At 51.3% G+C, this 17,852-nt stretch overlaps 2 protein-coding genes across 6 annotated transcripts in view; both read right to left on the reverse strand.

The window, feature by feature from the left end:
* Positions 1–83: 83 nt before the first annotated feature.
* On the reverse strand, positions 84–9,063 carry TM4SF19 (transmembrane 4 L six family member 19). Of its 2 annotated transcripts, XM_071812356.1 has the most exons (5): positions 6,107–9,063; positions 3,145–3,328; positions 2,940–3,023; positions 1,956–2,128; positions 84–960 (listed from the first exon to the last, which is right to left on the reverse strand). In XM_071812356.1, the coding sequence occupies exons 1-5, from the start codon at positions 6,301–6,303 to the stop codon at positions 774–776; spliced, it is 825 nt and encodes a 274-aa protein (XP_071668457.1). In that variant the 5' UTR covers positions 6,304–9,063; the 3' UTR covers positions 84–773. The 2 variants fall into 2 exon arrangements, with proteins under 2 accessions (XP_071668457.1, XP_071668456.1); XM_071812355.1 differs by lacking the exon at positions 6,107–9,063 and having other exon boundaries at positions 3,145–3,792.
* Positions 9,064–9,672: 609 nt separating this feature from the next.
* UBXN7 (UBX domain protein 7) overlaps positions 9,673–17,852 on the reverse strand; it is a 33,957-nt gene continuing 25,777 nt past the window's right edge. For 3 of the 4 annotated variants that reach the window (XM_065844617.2, XM_071812352.1, XM_071812353.1), the window contains one exon: positions 9,673–15,151. In XM_065844617.2, coding sequence (XP_065700689.1) covers positions 14,990–15,151 — 162 coding nt within the window. In that variant the 3' untranslated portion in view covers positions 9,673–14,989. The remainder of the gene's footprint in view (positions 15,152–17,852) is intronic. The other variant, XR_011740429.1, reaches the window with a different exon arrangement.

Genomic DNA, 17,852 nt, shown 5'->3' on the forward strand with positions numbered 1-17,852 from the left:
TCCTCGCAGTACAGGCCGGTTCAGGTCTGTCCCCATGCTCGGTCCCTGTAAAGGTTTAGGGGACAAGGGCACAGGGGTGGAGGACACACTGACACCGGTGACAGCCCTGGGAGCGCAGCAGTGGGTGGTGCAATGGGCTCGGCGCTGGGTGGGGATGTGCGGCTGCTCCTCACATTTGCCGGACGTGATTCTGTGTGTATGGGTGAGTTTTGGGGGGGGCTACACCTCAGTTGCAGCACTGCCTCCCCCAGCGTGACTCGGTCCATGTTTCCCGGCCCCAGTCAGAGCCCGGCTCGGTTCCTTTGGTCTCCTCTGCCTCTCCCACCCACATGGAGACAAACACCAACACAGATTGATTAACAAAAATAGATTAGTGTTCCAGCTCTTATCTCTATAAATACTATCGTGTCACATTTTGCACTTTGGCAGGTGGACACTGATGAGGAGCGGCCGGGGAAGCTGCCGGGCTCATGCCAGGAGCCAGGTCCTCACCTCCATCGCTCACAGGGCTGATTCCCAGCCTCAAAAGTCTGTCAGGCCCCTGGGTGGAGGGAGAGGCATCGCCCGGGCAGGGGCAGCCCTGTGCACACCGACCCCACGCACCTCATGTCAGCATCCCGGGTGTCTGTCCCCCATGGGGGAGTCCGTCTGTCTTGCGCAGAGTGGAGCTCACGGTCTGTGCCATACTCCTGCCGGGGCATTTGCCACCGCCAAGGGACAGCGGGGGACACCACCTCCTCCGAGCAGCAGCCTCCCAGCACTGTCGCGGGTCCCTACTTGCCCTCGCAGAAGCCACAGAGGCAGCCGAGGCAGCCGTTGAGGATCTGGAGGGAGGCCAGCACCATCTCAGCAGCACTGACGAGCAGCAGCAGGGAGAAGAGGACGACGTTCCAGGCCACGACGCCCGCCGGCTCCAGGCAGGTGCTCCAGGTGTGATGATCGTAGAGGTAGTTCTCTACCCTGCACCACGGGGAGAAGAGGAGATGCAAAGTGCTGCCCCACGGAGGGTCAGGAATCGCGTCTCTTTCTGCCACAGAGGTGTGCCCCAGCCACCCCGTCCTTCATCCGAGGATGAGCGGGGTGTGCAGGGTGATGGGGATGGGAGGAACTGCAGAATCACAGAATTGCTTTGGTTGGAAAAGGCCCTCAAGACCATCAAATCCAACCATTCCCCCACCCCTGGCACTGCCCCATGTCGTGAGAACCTCATGTCCGTCTGTCCAACCCTCCAGGGATGGTGACTCCAGCACTGCCCTGGGCAGCCTGTTCCAATGCCCCACAGCCCTTTGGGGAAGAAATTGTTCCCACATCCAACCTCAGCCTCCCCTGGCACAACTTGAGGCCGTTTCCTCTGCTCCTGGCGCTTGTTCCTGGGGAGCAGAGCCCGACCCCCCTGGCTCCCAGCTCCTTTCAGGCAGTTCAGAGATCAGAAGGTCTCCCCTCAGCTCCTGTTCTCCAGCTGAACCCCCCAGGTCCCTCAGCCGCTCCCATCACACTTGTGCTCCAGCCCCTCACCAGCTCCATTCCCTTCTCTCCACTCGCTCCAGCACCTCAAGGCCTTTCTTGTTGTGAGGGGCACAGAACCACTTCCAGGATTCGTGGTTTGTCCTCCCCAGGTCCCAGCACAGGTTCGGTCACTGCCCTGGGCCTGCTGGCCACACCAGTGCTGGTACCAGCCAGGACGCTGGCGGCCTTTCGGCCACCTGGGCACACACTGGCTCATGTTCAGCTGCTGTCACCAACACCCCCAGGTCCTTTTCCACCGGGCACTTCCCCAAGCCCAGAGCACTCATGGGGTTGTTGTGACCCATGCAGAAAGCCGTAGAAGGTGAAGACCTCTTGAGTTACTGCATCACCACCAGCAAACCCACCAACTCCACCCACCATAAATAACATCAACTTAATTAGCAATAAGCTGACGAGATGGCACTAGCCACTCAGCCCCGCTGCCTCACCTGACGTCAGGCTCCTGGCCACCAGCATCCAGGAAGGGGTAACCCCAGAGGGGGCCATGCTCGGTGGCATTGTAGAAGCAGAGGGGTCCATTGGTCAAACCCACCCCGGAGAGGACGAAGCAGGCGGCGGCACCCAGGAGCGCCAGCTTGGAGAGCACGGCGGAGACAAAAGCCTGTGGAGAACACCAGGGGGACCGAAAGTCAGATGGGCTCCGAAAACATTGTTGTGTGTTGCTGGTGGAGTTTGGTAAGGGGGCAAAACTCCCTTTCACCCCAAAGGGCTTCAGCCTCATGAGCGGAGGTTGAGGATGGAGAGGTCAGTGGGCTGTTTTGAGCTGGACAGAAGCGGGCAGGGAGTGGGGACGGGCAGGAAGCTGCTGCATGGAGCCTGGTGGGGCAGAGTCTTGTCCTCTGGGGAGGTGGCACCATGGAGCGTCCCACCACAGGGCCACAAGAGAGGGGACACCCCAACATGACCCAGCATGGGAGAGGAAGCACCCTACCACATCCCACCACGGGATTATTGGAGAGGAGGGTCCATGCCATGTCCCACCCACAGGGCCACAAAAGAGTTGGCAGCCTGCTGTGACACAACACAGGAGAGGGGGCACCCACCACAGCACCAGGGCAGAGGGGAATCTGTGCCATATCCCACCGTGGGGCCATGGGAGAGGTGGCACCCTGCCACAACCTGCCACAGGAGAGGGGCCACCCATCACATCCCATTATGGGGCCACAGGAGAGGAGGGTCCCCACCATGTCCCACCATGGGAGAGGTGGCACCCTGCCATGTCCCACCATGGGAGAGGTGGCACCCTGCCATGTCCCACTGTGGGAGCAGGGGCACCCTATGACATCCCACCATGGGACAGGAGGATCCACGCCATGTCCCACCACAGGAGAGGTGGCACCATGGAATGTCCCCACCGGGGCCACCCACTACGCGCCGGCTGGGGCTGCTTTGGCACGGGGGCCTCTCCTTACGTTGCGCCGGGTGCCGCAGTCGGAGCAGCCGGCACAGCCGCATCGCCACCCCACCGCCGTGATGTGGGTCGCTGCCAGCAGCACCTGCGGAGAGAAAAAGCAGCTGGGGACAAAGAGGAGATGCCAGCCCCATCCCTTCATCCCTGCTCCGTGGACACACGAGGCAGGACGCGAGGCAGGACACAGCGTGAACCGCGGTACTCACAGCGATGCCGCCACCCCAGATGCCCGGCACGGCCTTGGCGTGTCGGCTGATGTGCCCCTCGGCCAGGTACCGCCACGTCCCGCCGGGGAAGAGCAGGAGGACGCTGGCAGCCACGGACAGTGTGCCCAGCACCAGCAGGCAGGGACCCACGATCCGGCTGCACTTCCCTACGCACATGGCCACCCTGCATGGGGACAGGAGGAAGAGGAGGAGAGGAAGGGGCTGCCTTTTAGAGAGTAGTGTAGGTGAAAGGGACCCGGGGGTCCTGGGGACAGCAGGGTGACCATGAGCCAGCACTGGGCCCTTGTGGCCAGGAAGGCCAATGGTACCTGGGGTGGGTTAGAAGGGGGTGGTCAGTAGGTCAGAGAGGTTCTCCTGCCCCTCTGCTCTGCCCTGGGGAGACCACACCTGGAATATTGTGTCCAGTTGTGGCCCCTCAGCTCCAGAAGGACAGGGAACTGCTGCAGAGAGTCCAGCGCAGCCACCAAGATGCTGAAGGGAGTGGAGCATCTCCCATGTGAGGAAAGGCTGAGGGAGCTGGGGCTCTGGAGCTGGAGAAGAGGAGACTGAGGGGGGACTCATTCCTGGGGATCAATATGGAAAGGGGCAGTGTCAGGAGGATGGAGCCAGGCTCTTCTCGGTGACAACCAGTGACAGGACAAGGGGCAATGGGTGCAAACTGGAACGCAGGAGGTTCCAATGAAATCTGAGAAGAAACTTGTTCCTGGTGAGGGTGTCAGAGCCTGGCCCAGGCTGCCCAGGGAGGTTGTGGAGTCTCCTTCTCTGCAGACATTCAAACCCGCCTGGACACCTTCCTGTGGAACCTCAGCTGGGTGTTCCTGCTCCATGGGGGGATTGCACTGGATGAGCTTTACAGGGCCCTTCCAGTCCCTGACATTCTGGGATTCTGTGATTCAGCCCCGTGGTGCCCCACAGCTCCCCCACCCTGAGCTGCGAGTACAGAGGAGTTTCCTGGTTTGTGCTTTTTTTGTCTCCACCAGCACTGAGTGCAATTTCCAAAGAAGGAAATCTATCTGATTTCCCCCACACCGTGTAATTAACCACATATTAAAAAAAAAAATCAATATTAATACCATTCTATCACTGCCAAACTGTTTCATTGAGGTTTAGCTATTTTATCCCAGAAGGAGAAGTCCAAATTTAGACTAACCCTAATATTCCTTTGCAAGGGACTTTAAGGCAAGTCCTGCACGAAGCCTTGAAACCATGCGACCCTCATGGTTGAATCCTCCAAAACGTTCCTGCGGGCAGGAGCCCAACCACTGCAACACCACTGGACTCTGAGCCCTTACAATGAGCCAGGAAAGGGCTGAAATCCTTGGACAAGGACTTGTGAAAGCACATCAAACTCCAATTAAATCCAACAGCAACTCCATCCCCACTGCACACTGGCCCTACCCTTGGTCTGGATATGCTGAAACCAATTAGTTAATTAAGAAAAGGTTATCAGCTACCCTCAGGCAAGGCACCCAGCTCTGCTGGTGTTTTATGGAGTTATCGGTTCACCTAGATGGTGCTTGCCCATCTCCAGGTGATACCTTAGCAAAAGTCAGCTTTGTCTCCTTCCCCCATGGACACGGGATGTCCATCAGTCGTGCTGGGACCGTTCAACACAACCTGTTGCCCCGTCTTCCCAGATTTCCTCTACCCTGCATTCGTTTTTTCTTTGGGTCAGTTTTGCACATTTTCCCCTTTCCCGGTGGCTTGCAACCCATTTTGCACAACCTCCCTGAGTCACAGAATGTCCTGAGTTGGAAGGATCATGGAGTCCAACCCCTGTCCCTGCAGTGACAACCCCACAGGTCACCCCGTGTGTCTGAGGACGGTGTCCAGTCTCTTCTTGAACACTGTCAGATTGGGGCCGTGACACCTCCCTGGGAGCCTGTTCAGTGTCCAGCACCTCTGGGGGAAGAACCTTTTCCTCATGTCCCACTGACCCCCCCTGGCACATCTCCTGCCATTCCCTGGGCTCTGTCACTGTCACAGAGCAGAGCTCACCCTGCCCCTCCTGCTCCTGCTGAGGAACCTGCAGCCCATGAGCTCTGCCCTCAGTCTGCTCTGCTCCAGCTGAACAAACCCAGGGACTCCAGCCGCTCCTCACACGGCTTCACTCCAAACCTTCGCCAATCGAGCTGCTTTTTGCACTGGCTGATTCATTTCAGGCTCGCTCTGGCTTCACAAAAGCAGAAGCAAACAGGCGCCGTGCGGTTGTTTCTGTGGGAAGAGCCACCCCAGCCCCCTCGTGTGGCCCAGGCTGCGCATCCGGCCCCGGCACAGCCCGGGGGACACAGCCCAAGGGGACTTTGCAGCGCTGGGACCTGCTGGACACCAGCCCCAGGGGCTGCCGGGGCTGGGCAGAGCTGAACGTGGGGGAACAGGGCTGAAAAACACGGAGAGGACATGAGCCAATGAGCCTGAGGTGGACCAGCAGCTCCAGCCATCCTGGAGCTTCACCGCCCTTCTGCTTTCTGTCCCCCCTGCCTTGGTCTGAAGGAATTTAGGGCCTCTCGCCCTCACTGAGCTCCCACCTGCAGTCCAGGGATGGTGGGTGCTTGTCCCCCCCAGAGCCAGGAGCACCCAGTGTGAGTCCCACCTCCCCGCTTTGGAGGGTCTTCCAGAATTGCTCTTGCTCCTCTGGGGACTGCTCTCACCAGCCAGAGGCCTCTCCTTCCCTCCAGTGCTGGCCTCTCCCCAGGAGGTCTCCTTGCCCCAGAAGCTCTCCATGGCTCCCCTTGGGCAAGGAGCAGGCTGGCATTAGTTGCATTCTTCTACCTCAGCAGACAGACAAACCCCTCCAAAAGCGGAGATAAAGCAAAAGCGCAGCTGAACCAGCCTCTGCTAGGACCCTTTGACTCCCATCCTGCCACCACATCTCCATGGCCAAAAGTAAGGGGATCCAAGCAAAGCCCATGGAACGTGTCCTCCTGCCGTCCCCGCTTACCTGGGAGCGATGCCCCGTGGAGCCAGCAGCGTCCACCCCTCGGATGAGCCCTGTCCTGGAGGCATCGCCCATGGGTGACTATTTATGGCGTGTGCTCCACGTCTTGTTCCTCCACGCCGAGGTCCACCCACCGCATCACTCATGATCCTTCCTCTCCCACACAGCCGGCGGCTCAGAAGGAAGGATGACTGTCCCATCTCAATGAGGTGGCCTCCGCCAGCACCGCAGCTGATCCCTCTGTTCCGTTATGTCCCCTGTCACCGGCAGCAGCCACGAGTCCACCAGCACACACACAACTCCAGATTTTAAGGCTTCTACCATGTCTGCCCTAAATGCTTTGACCACCCAAACAGCAAACGCCTTTTCTCCTGGAACAACCTACAATGACTATTTAAGAGAGAACGTTTTCCTTTCAGCCCACACCAAACACCGTCTCTCTGTCACCATAAGTCCACGTCCTCCACCAAGTGCTTCATCCATCACTTTTCATCTTATTTCCCCTCGTTGTGCAAAGCTTCGTGCACAGATGCTAAACAGTTCGAGTTTGCCTCTTCTCTTTTTCACTCTCAGGAGGGAGCACACTACTCTTTTAATTAAAGCTTCTAAATCAATATTCTCGTATCTCCGCTGGTTCCCATCTCCTGTTCTTTGCTTCTTTGCAGATTGCTCCAGGTGTTGACCACAACCTCACTATGTATATCTCACACCTTGATGGTAACGTTGAAAGGCTATTCCTGGATATTTTAATTATTGCAAGGCATTGGATATTTCCAAGTCCTATTGGGGGTGCCCGTGGTGTGTGACGTGGAAGCTCCTTTTCTGTCCCCACAGAGAAGGCCTGACGGTAGCAGCTCCAAGATGGGCACAGGACCAGAACATTCCCTCCATGTCTGAGAAGAGGACACAGGGAAGCTGTAGTACAACAAAAACCAGCAAAAATGGGGCAGTTTTTGTGGCCGAGGAGTTGCAGGCAGCACAAGGAAGGAGGGGAATTGCTCGTGGGCCGTGTGGGGGAAAGGAAGAATCTTCTCCAAGAAGAGTTTGGAGAAGGTTCGTATTCCTCATGCGTTCACCATGGGGGCCTGTGGCACATCAGCTGCTCGGGACGTGGGTTTCCCCCTCTGCAACAGCCACGGGAGACGAAGTGTAAGTGCCTTATAGCCCCGATACCGTCTTGCTCTGATGTAGTAAATGAAAAAAGGCAACCACCTTTTGGTTTATAACCCAACTTGCTCTACCCAGGTTAAGGCACACGAGTAGCATCTGCCAACATGTTTCAAAGCGGCTTTTCCTGCCCTCAAACCAAGGAGTACGGGAGCGTTGAGAATGTAAAACCGGCTCTAAGGACAACGTGCTGCTGTTTGTTGGGAGAAGCAGGAAACGGAGTTGAAGCCCTTGAGTGCCACATGGAAAAAGATGGATGGGGGAGGCTGTGTTACATCAGCCAGTTCCCTTTGTCTAGGAAAAAATAAGCTGAGAGGAGCAGGCTATGTGAATAACGATAGTTCCTCTGAAAGGAAAATCAGAGTTTGCACCAACACGTAAATCCCCGTTTTATTCTTAAATAACATGAATCGGCTTCTGGAAAGCAGACAGGAGCAAAGGTGAAACATGTAGGACCTGCAGGATTGCCGAGAATAATCCAATTTATCCTTCCTTTATTTTACTTAGAGAGGAAGCACTTTTCACTCCACTGGAAGAAAATGTGTTGCAACCTCATCTTGTGCCCTTTTGTACGTCACGGCAATCTGAGCTTCCTGCGTGGCCACACACATGATCCGACCCATCATCTCCCACAGAAAACCCCCGCGCCGCCCAGCGGGAAGCGTCAGGGTGAATCTTTTCCCTGCAGCGTCGCTGATCTTCCCCTTACACCCACGCAGCCCGAGGCTGTGAGAGTAATAATCATTTTTAAAAGGCTAATTTTAGCCCCGTGTGGCTTCCCAGGCACTGTGAGTGGTCGCACGCCTGCCTTTCTCACACCAGAACTGAATTATGAAAGCCTCGGCACAGCAATTACGGGTAAGTAACTCGCTGCCGAGTCACCCGGCCACGGCGCTGCCCAACGCGGCCACATGCAAAGCGATGCCGGCCCGGCCCCGTCCTCCTGCTCACGCCTTCCTTGGCTCCCGATCGCGGCTGAAGAGACGCCAGTCGCTTTCATCCCAGCTGCTTTCTGTGCATTTATCCCGTCACACTTAGAGGACTCTGCCTCTCTGCTGCACGGTTTGCAGGTCACGGTTGGCAATGGCTCTTCCCGAGGTCGGTGAGGTTTTTATAACCACTACATCCACTCTTAAATTTGAGAAGAAACTTGTTCATGGTGAGGGTGTCAGAGCCTGGCCCAGGCTGCCCAGGGAGGTTGTGGAGTCTCCTTCTCTGCAGACATTCAAACCCGCCTGGACACCTTCCTGTGGAACCTCAGCTGGGTGTTCCTGCTCCATGGGGGGATTGCACTGGATGAGCTTTCCAGGGCCCTCCCAGTCCCTGACACTCTGGGATTCTGTGATTCTCTTAATCAGGTTCCCCAGCTCTTTGCTTCCCCGAACTCCTCTGGGAATTGCGTGGCAGGTTGGGTTTCAGATGTGGTTCAGGTTCCAGGAGAATCAAAGAGGCAGAGTCGAGTCTGAATCGGTGAGATTGAACCATTCCGTGCCAAACCGGCCCCCACCTCGTCCTGTCCACGATTGCATGGTGTCTCCCACTCCTCTCAGCAGCATCTCTAGATCTGTTTCTGCCTCAAGCGAGCTAAGACTCCTCTAAAATCAGGTGTGGGGACACTTGCTGCCAACAGTGATCCCCTTAGACAAGCCGTGCACGGAGTTTGCGGCTCAAACTCAGATTGAAGAAGCACCAAGACGACGCTGCTGGACAACATGGCATTTGCTTCAGCTTCCTGACAAACCCCACCTGATTTATCACTCCAGATGAGATGAACCAACGCAGTTACAAGTTCGAAGGAGTCTGCAGAAAGGAAAAATAAATACATTAAAAACGAAGTATCTTGAGTCTACCCTGTAATTCCTTGACCCGCAGACTGTGATGAAACATATTTCCGATTCGGTTGGAAGGGAAAATATAAGCTGCACAAAGGCATCAGGCTGTTCTCCAGCCTTGAAAGGCGCACAAGCGAGTCTTCATCACAGAAATGGGAATGGTCCTGTTCATACCATGAGCAGGAGAGGTGCACACACCAAAAAACTGAAGTCACCCCCGAGACAGCCCTGGAAAAGTGAGGAGGACGTGGATGGTTCAGAATAGAAAAGCCACGTGTTCTCCGCTCTTCCTTTGGGAAGGATGGAAAATCCCAGCCCTGACTCTTCCTATTCAGTTCCACGAGGGTATTTTTCCTACCAAAGGTTTGTCTCACTTTGAGATTTTGTAATGGGTTGAAGTTTTGGCTGACAGTTTTACTAAAAGCTCATATACTCACCTATAGGGAACTCAGCTTGATTTTCTTTCCGTCTACCCCAATAACCTTAAGGAAAAAACTCCATGGGACAGACTTTGGTTAGAACTAAACCGACGAAAAACCCGCAACCCAAAAGCCAAGAGGTGCAGAAAGCTACTGAAAACAGTTTGTTTTATTTCCAGGATCAAATATTACAATAGGACATTTACATATATTTATAAAAAAATGCAGCAGTTGTGTATATAGATCAGAGGTTTCCTTGAGTTTGGTCCCTCCCAGCACAGTGAGCTGAAATCTTCCGAATGAATCCTCTCCCTCCTCCCACATGGAGTCGCCATCATTGAAGCATAAGGTGACTACTGTAAAAACCAACAGGCAAACACATAATTTTGAAACCCTAAGTTCACCAATTAGAGGAAACAGGCTCATTTTGTAAAAATCATCTACCCTATGGTCCGGTGTCTCTGATGAGGCACCGTGTCTCTGAGTGGGGTTTTACCCAGATGTTCATGTACATCTGTTCTCTAAAATAGCACCTTGTCCCCCCGCTCCACAGACTTCTACCATCGATCCTGCTATACCTCAAAGTCTCAGCAGCATTTAACGAGCAATTACAAAATGACTTTTCTCCATACTGCAGATACTCACAGTAATTAAAGACAGCGACCAAATCCCGAACTTCTGCAACCACTCGTAATTTACCCATTTAAAACTGAGGCAGGTTGAGGCACCGATGTCAAGTGCCGCGTTCTCTGATTAAAAACACGTGTGTGTGTATATATATAAGTATATACATATGGCTATATTCATTGGGGGTGGACAGACATTAAGCATCTCACAGACAAGAGGAGACTGGAGTAAAAGTCGCCCTGTACGCAGAAAGGGAATCCATTAACCTCGCCGGTTCGGGAGCAGATACCAATATCACCGAACCGCGGTGAGATCTTGGGCTCGGACACAGAAAACCTTGGCAAGACTCTCTGCAGAACGTCAACCAACAAACCTCAACAGCCCGTCGTCAAATGTGTTCAGATCAACTCCAAACACGCGACTGTGTGTCTTGCCAACACCGTGGATGGCCAATATAGGGCTCGATACACGCGTTTTGTTTCGCCTTTAAACCCGCAGCTGTTGCGTTTGTAGAAAATGTTTTCTGTTAAAATAAATAAATAGAAAGGGATAAATAGAAGAGGGATCTGAATCTGTTAAACCAGCTCGACAAGGCACACGCAGTCGGTGCGGGACCGAGACTTTGCACTTCACCCATCTCAAGCGCATCCCTGCCACCCCTTCTCCTCTGGGAATATTCTTACTAACTTGACTAAAGAGGAATCAAACCAGAAGCAAGCAGTGACATTTACTACAAACTAAGAAGGCATAACCTTTAAAGAAATTCCTGAAACGACACGTTTTCCCATTCACACAAACAGCCCCACACAGGTGTTATCTGTTTCCACACAGTTTAGAAAGAAGCCAAACCCACCACATTTGATGCATCTCCCCAGCGTTTGGAACCTGCTGAACGCAGCACAAGCGATGCTTTGTCCCCAAAAGGAAGTTGCTTTTCCTTCAGCCCTTGTGGCTCCCGAGTCCCTGCGAACAAGCTCAGTGCCCAGGCAAGAACAGCAATTCCAGAAACCCAGCCCTTCAGCAGTGAGGTTTAGTTATTAAAACACATTCTAAAACTGGCTGCTTGTTTCTGCAGGGGCACAAACCAGCAGTACATGGAAGTTGGTGGAAGCTGCTGCAGCTGCCTATATAAAATGTTTAAAAAATGCATCTAAGAAAGTTGCGGACGATGTGAAATGCTGTCTGCAGTAGCAAACAAGGGATGTGCTTTGCAGACGAGAGGTGTTGTTCTGTAATAGTGGAGCAGCTCTGGAAACTATGCTGATGCAAAACTGCTGTTTAAATCCACTTGGAACAACAGTACCTTTGGGTGCCTTTTTAGAGACAACTATTTTACAAGGCTACTATGCGCACATATGCACATTCTTTCAATATTGCTGATAACTTATCTGATTTGTCAGGAAGGGCAACACGTCAGAAATGTAAGAATCACAGACGGCAACTTGAGGCCTCTCGTGTACGCCCAGAAACGTCTGGTGCAGCCTCTACCTGCCCTTTTGCTGCTGGGAGGGAACGGTGCGAGGTTGATGCTGCTCAATCAGCTTGATTTAGTGCAGGTATGATCGGGAACACCCAAAATCCTTCCCTGGGCCTCTGAAGGATCATGAGGGAGAAGCCAACAGCAAAAACACCAACAGGATACAGCCTGAAACACGTTAGTTCTGTTCAGTTCTCTATTCCCGCTGTCCGTGTGTGCTTCTGCTCCTCCAAACGCAGGGGTGGACACAACACCCAAATTATGGCCAAGCAACACCTGTTGGAAGCCACAAGCCACAGCCTTTGAAGGATTTCTTTCCCTTCTCCTGCATATTTCAACATCTCCTTTTGTGATCTGAGATTCAAGGCTTTTTTTTCCAACCTTGTCAAAAAGGGATTTGAAGGTCGGATTGAACATCTAGAAATGATTGTGACAAATGGTTTATAAACGGAGCCCAACGAGCTTGTACCTTCACTGCTACAAGCCGCCACAGCTGTAACCTGGGTGACGTTTTCAGCCACGTTCCTCCAAGCTCCAAAGGGCTTCAAACACGAGTGAAGCCATGAAAAGGTTCTATCCCGGCTGGTGCAAACAGCAGCAGCACAGCTGATGGACATGCGCTAGGTTATTAAAAGAGTAGGTTATCAAAAGAGTAATATTTTTCTAAATAAAACTCCAAGAAAGAAAAAATGAAGAGAGAGCATAAGCACTTCTGGTGCCGCCACACCAGCCGGCAAAACCATTTACCATGCTCAAGAGACGCGTTCCTCGATGGTTTAAAAATAAACCTGCCACAGGCAGCGTTTGCTTCCTCGTGTAACAAAAGGAATGAAGAGCTGACTGACCTAGGGCTCCCAGTTTGGTTTGGAGAGCGAGGTGATGAGTGTGAGGTTACTTCTGAGCAGAGAGGAAAGGAAGAAGCTGTCGGCTGCCCTGGCTCCGAGCGACGGGCGAAGGAAGGTTCCTGGTACGGGACCACGCAGCCCGTAGTCTCTCCAGGGGAAGAACTGATGGAAAAAGTTCAGGCTCTTCCCTGTAGTGAAGTTTCACCGCTTCCCTGCTGCTGATACAGGGAGGATTTTATATCAGATTAGTGATGACTTAATATCAGATTGCTTCAAGACGTTAGTAACAACCTAGCAGCATGTACGGTAGGGGAGGGCAGAGGGAAGAAGACACAGCGAAGAAGAGAGAAGAGGAGAGAAACCACCAGTAAGACAGACCTATGCTTAACTTAACTGCTACAAAAGCCCATGTGGAACCACGTTCCCAGAGCGGGTACAAACCCAGGCCTGTCCAAAACGGAGCTGGCCCTCCACCAGAAAACACAGCCACCCAGCAACATCTCACAGGAGCGGTGGAACTGCAGAGACAGCAGAAAGGTCAAGGCGCTCCCGTGCCGGCCTGCCCAAAGGACACCGAAGGCCCATCTGTACACACCCCGGTGCCACGTCCTGCTGGCAGCCCACCGGAACTTTCCTGTGGCTTAACCACAGCAGAAGGAACGCGCTTCAAGGCAAAAAAAGGTCAGAGTTATTTCAACGAGACAGCCAAAGTTACATAGGGAAGCATTAGACCTACACAGAAAGGGTTTCCTTCTGTCCGAGTGATGAATTTGGATATCATAGCAACACAAAGGATCCTTCAGCTGCTTCACAGCCCAAACACCAACATCCTGACTCCTCCGCTGGCCTCGCGATTCCCTTCCCAGCCTCCATCACAAATCTGGTGCCACATCAACCACTGATCGGGAAACCGTGACCAGAATTTTCTTTCCTGATAGCGCATCTTGCCATACAACACAAAATGGTTTTGTGCAGAAGGGAAATCAATTTATACAATTGTATGGTTACATGTAAAACCTCAATGATGAGCAGAAGACGGCGGTGAGCTAACACTAGCATGGGGAATGTGAGGTGTTTTCTGTGATTTCCTACATTTAAAGACTCCAAGGTATGCAGGTTAGTACGGAATTAAAGGCAAACCAGCTTGATAAGTTTTAGTCTATGGTAAACTTCTGGCCACTTAAGTCTTTTTTCTTTAACAAGTATAATTGTCCAACAGCTGCAGAAAACATGAGCAGCCACGGTCTCAAATGCCTTTTTCCTCACTGATGAAGAGCACGCTAAACCGAGTTCTTAGTTGTAAATGCCCAAATTTGAGGCTCACCTTGAGGATGGCTGTGTTAGTTAACTTTGAGCCCACTGGAATACCAACGGATCGACAACTCGAGCTCTAGAGAAGCCACTGGGCAAACAGGACACTGCACGGCCCAGGACTTTGGTGCCAGCTCCTAGAGCTGAAAAAAAGCCTAAATAACCTGGTCGCTTTCCATATCACCTCCCAGATATAGATTGACATGGAAACAGAATAAAAAGCTGTTAGGTCTTTCATTCCACAGGGTGACAAGGCTATGCATGTATTTAAATTAATGAAAGACAACCTGCCTCGTGCTCGCTGTCCTGCTCAGTCGCGGTCAGCGCTCTGAAACCCCTGCACAGCTCGGTCACTCCTGGGGAAAGCGAAACAAAACGCCGTGCTAAAAGCCAACTACCGAGCTTTTTACAACAGGTGTTTTCCGGAGAGCCCAAAATCTTGGTGGTATCCTGCCATCTTTCGTCATCGTTCGCATAATCCTGAGGAAAAGTAAAAAGGAGACGTGTAGGGGATGGTGGGGAGAGACCAAATGGAAACCCCACCAGCAGAACTGCAGCTTTTCCCCTGGGCCAAGCACTCTATCCCTTACACACTATAGCTGGGTGGTGGTTCTTTTCTGGTTGGTTGTTTTTCCTTTTACTATGTCCACCGGCAGCAGTTAAAGCAGAAGGAAAACATACACGCAATCTAGAAGCCTTTAAATTAGATGGGAGCAGAGTATTTGACCGCAGCTCCTCCCAAACCCCAGATAAGTGAACCCTTGAGAAGGCCGCAAGGTTAATGGAGATCGTGTAGAGAATCAAAGGAAATACTGAAGATTACACACTCTCCTTTACAGAGAGATGATTCAGTGCCTTACCACACACTATTTTCAAAAATAAATTAAACCAAACAGATTTAGGAATAGCAGCGAGAAGGGTACGTGTGTCATGGCCACTCCAAGCCCCAGCATACTGGGTACAGAGGTTATCGCTTCGCTCTGTCCCACGGAAACAAAGGGAAGATGTTCTTCCCCGTGCTCTCCGCAGGGCCCAAGCTGAGAAGAAAATAAAACTCGCAACGCTCCCGTTAGGTCAGCAGAGGAGGAGAAGGAAGAAGTGAGAGAAGGGCCCGATTCCAGCACTGCGATCCCAGCCCCTCAACTGCATATTTCAAGAGTCGGTGTCCCGGGTGAAGAGGGATGGGGAGGAAGGCTGGCAGGACTGTGCTAATTCCTCTCCTGCACAAAGACAGTCTCCTGAGGACACAGGCCGGCCTCCTGTAATGTGATCTCATAGTCCAGGTGGGAGAGTTTCCTTCGGGGGAAGTTGGTGAGGAGTTCAAAGCGTTCGTTGGGGTAACCTTTCGACTGCACGTGTTTCACCAGAGCCTGGGGAGAGAGGAAGGCAAACAAGTGTCACTGAAGTCAAAACAATGCAAAAGAATGCAAAAAAATACCCCATTTTCCTTTAAAAGATGATGTTTGTCATTGAAATTTTGCATACAGCATAGACCCTCTTCCTCTTGAATATCTAATTTGGCCCATGCATGGTATGAATAATCATAAAAAACAATTACTAAGTGATCCCTTATCTAACTGATTCTTTATACAGAAGAAAGTCATGCACAAAACCACATTAATTCATGCAAGCTGGATTCCATAGCACACATTCAAGTCACAGCAAAATAAGATTTGTAAATAGAAAACATCCTCAAGTGCCCCAAGACAGAAGCTTATCAGACATTATCTTGACATTAAACCTAAAAGCCACCAAAGAAGCATTTTTGTGAGGTGGCATTGACAAAAATTAACGCAGCATAAGGTTTTGGGGTTGTTTTGGGCTTTGGTTTTTGTGGTTTATTTGGGTTTTTTTAAGGTCTTATTGATTAATTGACTTCTCTGTCTACAACAGTGATTGGAGCAGGATACAGAGGGCGTTGGGATGAAGGGAGGTCACCCTCACAACCCAACAAGCAGATGTAGCAGGATGAGATGTATCCACGCTGCAATGAGAGAGTTTTCCCCAGTTCATTAGGAAACACAGCAGGTGAAAATAGAAACAGAGAAACATAGAAACAGAGAAAATAGAAACAGGGAAACAGATCAGCAGAAGAGTGGGGGACACAGCAACAGAGCAACACTCGGGCAGAATGAAAAGTGGCTTTTTAAAGAGGGGGGGAAAAAGACAATTATTATGTAATAAAACAGCGAGTATGAAAAAATAAGGGGGTCCCAATAATACTGTTCACATAGTTTTGGTGGCCAACTTATGCCAGGAAATTAAGTGTAAAGTGGTAAGTTTGCAGTATCGAGTGTCTAAATGGCCTCAAGTTGCGCCAGGGGAGGTTGAGGTTGGATGTGGGGAACAATTTCTTCCCCAAAGGGCTGTGGGGCATTGGAACAGGCTGCCCAGGGCAGTGCTGGAGTCACCATCCCTGGAGGGCTGGACAGACGGACATGAGGTTCTCAGGACATGGGGCAGTGTTTGATTTAGGTTAACAGTGGGACTTGATGATCTTGAGGGGTTTTTCCAACTAAAGCGACTCTGTGATTCCACCAGCTTCCCCTGGCCACTTACTTGGGGCCGGATGACAGCATTTCTTTCACAAAGATGCACAGTGATGAGAGCTAATGCAAACAATTTCCAGGGGAATTTCATCTGGATATAAGGAAGGAATTATCTAATGTGAGAGAATTTAAACTTTGGAGAAAGTTGCCCAGAGAAGCGGTGGAAAGTCCCTTGCTGGAAGTACTCGCAGCTCAGCTTGAGCAGGCCCTGGATAAGCTCATCCGCAGCTCCGCTTTAACAGAGGGTTAAGAGCAGATGATCTCCAGGGATCCCTTTCGACCTGGACTTTTCCAAGATGTGATCCCTGCAGAACAACCAGTGAAATACCTGCATGGAGATTTCTTCTGAACTCATCCAAATCCACACACAAACCTTTGGTATGAGGAGACTGTTGCCTCAACCTCCTCTTTCACCCGACCCATTCTTTGCAGGTTACAACACGCATGTCTATAAAGTGGGTTTGACTTCTTTTCCAGGCAACAAGGAAGATGAAAATTCCCTTACAAACCACTATTTAAAATTGCATTGCCCACATCGCCCCTCCGCCCTATTTAAAGGCCAATCTTTCCTGCACAACTTACAACACCTGGTAGACAATGAGTTATTCAGGTAACCAGTCAGTGATGCAGAGAAAGGCCTGAGTGGCTGAACTTCATTGCACACAATTAGCAATTGCTTCTATAAAAAAGCAGGATTGCCCTTTTTTTTCATTTCTTTGCCTGGGGGGGGACAAAGGGTTGTGGCAATATTGGAAGCGTAAGCGTATCCTGGAGATAACAGCATACAAAGAAGCCACTCTTGATCGATAACGATGCAACAGTTTGAAATAAAAGGTTTTAAAGCACAGGCAGCGCTGGTGGGAGACCAACACTGTATCAGCAGTTAAAACTTCTAAAGTACAACTCTCTCCTTAAACAATTTCTTTTTCTAATTCTGAGCAGCTTTATAATGGAAGCAACAAAGGGCTGGAAAAAAATCAGCACGGAAATGATGCTCACAAAGAGACATCCGAGACTCAATCTTGATCCGACTGAAATGGCTTTAAAAGATCATATGATGTGTGCACAAACGCTGCCTGTTCAGCTCTGCGATAAAAAGGTATCTTTATCCACAAACCTTGACTCACCTAAGCTCCTCTGCTGACTGTACGGCACAGGAGTCACATGCTGAGATTAACTGCCTGGAACTACCGCAGCTCATAAAAGCAGTCAAACCACAAGCCAGGATGATCAAAATACATCAATATTACACCTATGAATCATCCAAATAAAGTCTCACAAGTGCTACATGCTTAACAATACACCCGACTTGATTTAACAGACTGCTTGCAAAAAGCAGTTAAGATATAAAAGAGTGCTTGGAAAAAAGAATAGAGACTGATCACTGTTATGACAAAGCAAGAACAAAGATCTGCAAGTAAAGATGATAAGACAGGTTTCTTTGTTTTCTACATTTCAGCCCAGGACTCCACCTACAACCTTACACTTGGTTTTGAGAGCTGACAGCACAAAGGTAACTTCT

The sequence above is a fragment of the Patagioenas fasciata genome, chromosome 9 (assembly GCF_037038585.1).
Source record: "Patagioenas fasciata isolate bPatFas1 chromosome 9, bPatFas1.hap1, whole genome shotgun sequence".
NCBI classification, from domain to species: Eukaryota; Metazoa; Chordata; class Aves; order Columbiformes; family Columbidae; genus Patagioenas; species Patagioenas fasciata.

What these genes read in the sequence shown, in the direction of transcription:
- TM4SF19 (XM_071812356.1), bottom strand. Translation starts at nt 6,303, where the DNA reads ATGGGACAGTCATCCTTCCTTCTGAGCCGCCGGCTGTGTGGGAGAGGA. An exon ending in CCACGGGGCATCGCTCCCAG is followed by an intron (nt 3,329 to 6,106) that starts GTAAGCGGGGAC and finishes GTCCCCATGCAG; the next exon opens with GGTGGCCATGTGCGTAGGGA. An exon ending in GGCCAGGAGCCTGACGTCAG is followed by an intron (nt 961 to 1,955) that starts GTGAGGCAGCGG and finishes CCCGTGGTGCAG; the next exon opens with GGTAGAGAACTACCTCTACG.